Below are 7256 nucleotides of genomic sequence, written 5' to 3' on the forward strand. Positions count from 1 at the left end.
TTGGCACAAAAGGCACAATTTACCCCACACCATATCACAATGCCCTATGAACTAATATTAATATATAAATAAAATATGGTCCTTCTTATAAAAAAAATGTTATCATTCTTTTTATAGAGAATACATCTGTAAAATGCTAAAATTGACCTATAAAAAAAAAAATTGCTAAAATTGGTAAGAACTAAAGAGGCATTGGACAATATTTCTTCCGCAAAAAAAAGCACAATTGACTCCACACCATAGCATAAGGAAGAGCAGCTCATTAGATAGATTAATTAATCACCAAAAACATACATTATAATTAACAAATCTAGAACTGCTAGTCTTACATACCCAGCCTTAAAAAATTAAAAAAAAAAGTTTCAAAAAAAGCCTACAGAATTCTGAATTTGAAAACCCTTCTCCCCAAAATCAAAATCCCTACATCACAAACCAACCCCATCAAAATTCAAATTCAAAATCAGAAACCAAACCCATCTAACCATTCAATAAATCACCCTCATTATTCCTCCTCACAAGTGCAAAGTAGCCCAAAACAGCACAAACAGCAGCCACAACATTCCCCTCTTTCAACAAAATCTTGAGCAGAAACCCAACAATTTCCTTAGTAATCATCCTTCCTTCCACAACTAAATCCCTCTTTGGCTTCCCAAAGAAAGTCAATAAAACAATAATTGTGATCCATGTGACCAAAGTGGCAGGAACCATCACTGCAAGGGCTGCAACCATTGAAAGCATCCCAAATACTGCCCCCAGAAGCACAGAGGCATAAAGGGCAGGCCACCCAGATGAAGAAGAAGAAGATGGCTGGGATTGTAATTTGTACCAAGAAAGTATAGATTCAAGGAAATTCCATGAACAAGTTAAAAGGATGCCATAAACGGTAACAAAAATACATACCCATGTTCTCCTTTTGCTCATAACCCTAAGAAGTAACATGTACGATGATGATGGTGATGATGATGATGCTTGTTTTGGTGAAGTGGGTACTGTTTCTTGGTCTTCTTCCATGTTTCCTGCAACTGAAAAAAGCTTTGATATTTCTCAAATTTACTATGTGGGTGTGTTTTCTAATTTATTTGTTTGTTGGTTTTGGGTAATAGGTACTAATCCGTGTCAGTATCTGAGAGAATAGATGATGAGAAAAGTAGAGATAATAAGGTCGGTGAGAAATGAAAGGCGCGTGGAGTGTACCTTCGGTTTCATTCAATGGGGTTGGAGTGAACGTGCGTGCACGCGCTAGGAAGGAAAGTGATGGGTTTGTGATTATTCTGGGATACATATAAGCTTCCAGGTAAAAGTAAAAATCAATGTCTTTGTGCAGAAACTAGAAGTGAGAATTAACAGTTGGGCTCTTCTTCCATTGTTCAGCTTTGTGATTTTGGGCTTTTTGTGTTTTTATTATATAACAGTTTTGGTTCTTTTGAGTGTAGAAATGGGCAAAGCACATTGGCTTAAAACCTTCGGACCAAAAGTCCCAATTGGGGACCGTCCTTTGACTTCTTTTGGTGATTCCTTCGGTCTCAACTGGTTTCTTATTTTAGTTGCTAGTCTCTAACTTAACTTTACACCTTACAGATTCTATTGAAATTTCTTGCACGCCAACCTTTTTTTTTTTTTTGTTTTTGTTTTTTTTTTTTTGTTTTGTTTTTTGGGCATTAATTAGGAAGGAATTTGGAATTTGGAATTTGCTGAGTGAATGTGAACTTGTCAAAAAAAATAAAAATAAAAATAAAAAGAATGTAAACTTGTCACACGTGAATTTGACTAAAACTTTTTTTTTTTTTTTGAGACGATGACTGGAACTTTGTAATTATCTTAGTTCATACATGATATTTCTATTTTTTTTTTTTTTGACAGACTATTTTTTTATGAACGATATTTAATATTTCTATCTTGTTGTGCGTGTTAATGACTAATGTATTTTATTTCTATCATGTAAATGGTGGGCTGAAGTCCGTCACATCTTATTAGCCCACAAAATAGTCCATCACATCTAGAAACCAGAGAAGAGACTAACAACTTCTTGATCCACCATATGATATGAAGACAAAAAAACATTGTAATATAAGGGTAGAGATTTCTTGGTAGATTGGGCCCTCCTCTTCTGTTTCATCGTAAAAAACTGATGCTATTCATCAAAAAGAATAAATAAACGTCTCTACTCTCTACCCTCTCCGTTCCGACCCTTCTCAGGTATCCTAATTTCTTGTATTATAAAACCATGCGAAATGTCATGTAACGGACTAATGTTCTACATTATGATATACATAACTATGATAAATAGTTAGAGCCTTGTAACTTGTTGATACCCGTTTTTTCACAAATTCAAGCCCAACAAGACAAGGCCTAAAGGCCCACCAAGGAGGCCCAGAGCAAGAAGAGTTAATGAGCCAAGCCCAAAAGCCCCAAAGGAAAAAGAATAAGTAAAGCCTAAGCTCACACTTAGGCTAAAAGAAAGTGTAAATAAGAGTAACCTACAGCAAAATGCCCTAAGAATGGGGTAAAAAGTGGGACCCGATGATGGCCCACCGACCCTTTAATGGAGAAAAAAACAAGAGGGATAATCAGTACAAAGGGGGATCCTCCAAGAAGAGTAAAACTTGGGCTTAGCACGGCCTAAACACCAAGAGAAGAGAATAAAGCCCAAAAAGGGTCTTCTGCATAATGATATGGGCATGTTAGAATAAATTGGGCCCACGGCCCTTTGAACCTAATAGAGAATATTTGGCCCACAAAGGTCCAATTTCCTTTTGTATAAAAGGATAAGATCAAACCCTTCCCTCCAGTAGAGAGGCATGATGAAAGAGAAAAAAATGAGAAGAAAGAAAGAGAAAAAAAAGAAGAACGAGAAATGTGTGATCTGGAGTGGAACCAAAATCCTCAAGATAGACAAGCAAGGTAAGGCTGAGGCTTAGCCCTTATGAATCCCAACCATGCAATAGGAGTGGGGCTCACAATTGGTGATAGGTCAAGAATGTATTGACCTCTTATGATGAATTAACAAATTAATTAGTCAAGTTAATTAATTAATTAATTCAATTAATATGCAATGCCCGTGGTAGAACAAACAAATCATCAACTAAGTTAATATGCAGTGGAAAATAAAGTTGACACGGTGATTTATTTACGAATAGGGAAAACCTCTAAGGCAAAATCCCACCAGGTGATTTTAAGGTTACCACTTCCGAGAATACACTATTATTACAACAAGTGGTTACAAGTAAAGGAATCCCAGTACCTTATATTAACTTACAATTGAACGCTTACCCCAATACAAAATTGGACTTGTTCTGTAGTGACAATCTCAATGCATGGCTCCCAGTACGTGACTAACCAATCAATGCACGAATCCAATTACGTGACTAACCACCAAATTGAGAAGGATGTTGGCTGTAAAGTTCTTCAGTTCATCAGTACGATGAAGATCACGAAACTCCTTAGTTACAAAACCCTACAACGTACAAACGTAGCAGCTTCTCCAAGTGAAAGATGAATTAGGGCATATGTCTCCAGTCACAATATGCTTGTGAAAAACTTTTGCATTAAGTTGCATTCACTTTCATCAGCAGTGATGACCCTTAAAATAATCCTTATATATGTTTAGGGTTGTGAGAAAAGAAAACCTAAACAAATATACATGGATTGGTGTGAAATTAGATCTGAAAAACTAATTTTCGTAAATCTCGATAGATAGGTTACCTATCGAGTAGCTGTCAAGCATCAGGCTGAAGATCCCTTTTAAACCTCAATAGATGCTATTTGTTGAGTTAGCTGTTGAGCTTTACAATCCAACACTTCTTCACTTGTTTCTTGGATAGATTTGCATGGTTTTAACACTTGGACTTGAACTCTTATTTCTTGAAGTATTAAACACATTCTAGATCTACCCAATTACAAGTAAAATGCATTTTGTCAAAGGCTTAGTCAATTCTAGATGACATATGTTCCTAACATGGTTCACATATGTCCTAACAATTGGTAAGGCTCAGAGGGAATGATTTAATGGAGGGGGGGGGGGAACCTTAGTTTTGGCATCCTGTTGAGACCTTTTTTAAGAGATGCTCTGCTAAGAAAACATCTTTACCATAAATGAAAGAGTCAAGTGGGAGTCATGTAATGTATGCTTGAAAGTGTAGACAAACAACATTTATGAGCCCTAACACCGTTTTGGGGAAGAATGAGGTAGGTGGCCCTACAAGCTGCATCAGACTGATACTTAACCAAAAATGGGAGGTTATTTGTCATGAGGCCAAAATCAAGGCTCCCATAGTGGGATGCCCAGTACTTGTATCAGTAGTGTGGGATGCCCAGTACTCGTATCAGTAGTCAGTAGGTAGTGCGAAGGGGAGTTGAGTGACCATAACAGGCAAAAGAGTAAAAGAAACTCCCCAAGCCTCGGTATGAAAAAAGGAGTAATACCCATGAATAGGAAGCATGAAAACCGAGGTGGATATAAGAGGAAATTGATAAGGAAGGAAGAAAAAAAGTGGAGAGTGACCTAGGAAAGAGAAAGAAGATTTATAATATTATGGCAAGAACATAGATAGTTAGTATGCATCACTAAAGGCATCTTTCCCTCCCTCATAAAAAGTCATGCCATCTACAGACCTTCCAATCATTAGTATGACTATCTTGACTCACGTTTCAAACCCCACAATTTTACAGTCCTTAGTTGGCAGTATGGTTGTGTGAGTTGGGACTGAGATTTCTTTAGTTCATATCTTGTAGTGTGCATTTTTATTTATAATCATGCATATTAGTATATTTATTCGCTCCCTTGATTATGTGGACTGATAGTACTTGAGCTAGCAATTATTGGGTTGTCTATATATATTGTTCTATGTCTTGGGGTGTGTTGTTTTGTGCATAGACTGGTTTGCAAGGCCTATCCTACATAGAGAACCATGCCCAACTCCCTCAACATTGAAAGGCCTTAGCTTTAGTTCTCAAACAGCACAAAAAGGGTAACTACATAACTTAAATAGCACTTTTTGATGTTTCTAATGGAGACATTCAAGATTCAAATCCTTCATCTCTTGTGATAACTATCGATTTAAATTTTTTTTTTTTTTTTTTTATTAAAAAAGAAGAAGCAAAACTCCTTTTATAAGCATTTGAGGGATTTCTTAAATAAATTTTTTTTTTAATGCGTGGAATGCAACAAAGAGGTATTCCTTGCCTACTACTTACTGTCATTCCAACAGCATCACCTTAAGGACAAGGTACTCAAAAGGGGGGGTGGTTTGATAGGAAACCAACAGCTGCCTAGTGCCTACTACTTTGTAAACCATTTCCTGACTGCTACTCTACATATTGTTGCTTTCTACCTTGTAAGTTGCATGATAGTGTTGTAGATATTAAGGTTGTGTACAAGTTGTTGTGTGCATAAGTGTATCAAGAGAAGAGACATGTTGCATGTGTGCAAGAGTGTACATGGAGATTAGATTTGCCTGTAATTGATCCGTTTCTTGCCCATATGTATAATTGATGTAGCATGTGCTCAATTAGAAGCATATTAGGTTGTTAGGAAGTTGTTTCCAGCCATTTGACAATCATATTGAGAGCTAGTTATGATATTATTGGTTTTTGAACATGGCTAACACTTGTTTAAATAGATTGTTCCCTCTTTTACCAAGTTCTAGTCTCTTAGTTCTCAATTCTTTGTCTCTTTATTGGAGGCCTAGCTCCCTCAAAGTAGCTAATCCTTAGACTAACTCACGATTTTTAACATTTGGTATTAGAGCCACTCTCTTGCCACCATGACAAAAACAAGATCACTTTCGTAAGTCAATGATTAGATTGCTTCCTTTAAAGTAATTTCACCACTGTAACAAGTTCAAAATTTGTCACAAGCCAATTTTGTAGCTTCAAGTTCTAAAACCATCATTAGATCAAAGTTGAAATTAAGTAAAAAATCTATCATGTGGTGGTTTGCTCCTAACAACCCTAGGATGATTCGGCCCAAGCCCCTAATTAATTTGTATTTTGTGTTGGGTGTAAACCACAATGTGAGGTCCCAAAAGTGGTTTGTATAGTAATGGGTGAAGTCCTAGTAGTACCTTGCTACTGGGTTGCTTAAGATGCAGCCCACCTGAGGAGGCTTTCAAATAGCCAAGTTCCTTTTCTGAAGTCCAAGAAGGACTTCCCTATCCCCAAAACTGCGTTCTCCCTTTTCTTTCATATGTCTCAACTCAATTTTTGTTCCAACCACTATTTCGATTTCCCTTCCCCTTTTTATACTCTCTTAATGGAGCCCTCATGATGGTGGAATATTCCACACGTGTGTGGGCCCCTCCACCCTTGGGACCTAAGTGGAACTTTGAGTCTATGCTACTATTCCTACTTGTGGAATCATTTACCAAAGGTAGGGTCCGAAATTCTGCCATTAAGAAGATCACCTAGTAACTTGTGCTTGATGCCAAATCTTATGCTCGGTAGGTAAGTTCCCCTAGACATCGACCCATATCCTTGGTGGAGGCAAGTTCTCGTCGGTAGGTTCTTTTGAGGTGATGCATCCTTAATCATGTTTCACTTGGTTAGTGGATTGTAATTGGGCTGACTTGATCTCAGATGGGCTAGACCTGATCTGGGGATAGGCCTCCCTTTTTACCCCCACTACATATCACATACAACAACAAAATGTGGGTAAGAACCTAAATCGTAGCTCCATGATTCATATTCTTTGAAATCATGAACATTAAGAGAACCTTTCTTCATTTTACCAAACCTTTATATCCAACCTAATCTCAAAAAAACAATAGCCTAATTCCACAAAATCTAAGTTGTTTCACCAAGCACACTCTTCCATAACAGATTGTCATAATAAAATTCTGTAGCAAATTTTTGCTAAAAATTGTTGGTGCAATAATATGAATTTAAGCCTTAAGATTCAACGTAATAAAAAAAAAGCCTTACAATTCATATTATTTGACCTATAAAATCCAAGATTCCCTTTCTCCACTTTTATACAACCTTTAAGACACATTAAACCCCCACAAATACAACATTAAGATACAAAAAACTTGATCTCATTCATAAGAAAGGCACTGCTACCGTGAAGCCAATCAGTGCGCATACAGATTAGCTAGGATGGGAGCTAATCAAGTAGTTGACTTCATTTTGTATGACAGTTTGCTTGTGGACTTAGTCTCTGCTTATGACGAGGACCTCAATGGGTTGTATCTCTACAGGCATTGTCCTGGAACCTTAGTTTTTCTTTAGTTGTTGAATGCTATCCTTATTTACCAAAAGAA

The 7256-nt window shown here is 37.0% G+C and overlaps 1 protein-coding gene across 1 annotated transcript; it reads right to left on the bottom strand.

Annotated features, from left to right (window-relative positions):
• Positions 1-242: 242 nt before the first annotated feature.
• On the bottom strand, positions 243-1393 carry LOC115957380. Its single transcript, XM_031075606.1, has one exon. The coding sequence runs from the start codon at positions 1009-1011 to the stop codon at positions 478-480; it is 534 nt and encodes a 177-aa protein (XP_030931466.1). The 5' UTR covers positions 1012-1393; the 3' UTR covers positions 243-477.
• Between the last annotated feature and the right edge of the window lie 5863 nt (positions 1394-7256).

The sequence above is a fragment of the Quercus lobata genome, chromosome 8 (assembly GCF_001633185.2).
Source record: "Quercus lobata isolate SW786 chromosome 8, ValleyOak3.0 Primary Assembly, whole genome shotgun sequence".
In the NCBI taxonomy this organism is placed as follows: Eukaryota; Viridiplantae; Streptophyta; class Magnoliopsida; order Fagales; family Fagaceae; genus Quercus; species Quercus lobata.

What these genes read in the sequence shown, in the direction of transcription:
- LOC115957380 (XM_031075606.1), bottom strand. Translation starts at nt 1,011, where the DNA reads ATGGAAGAAGACCAAGAAACAGTACCCACTTCACCAAAACAAGCATCA.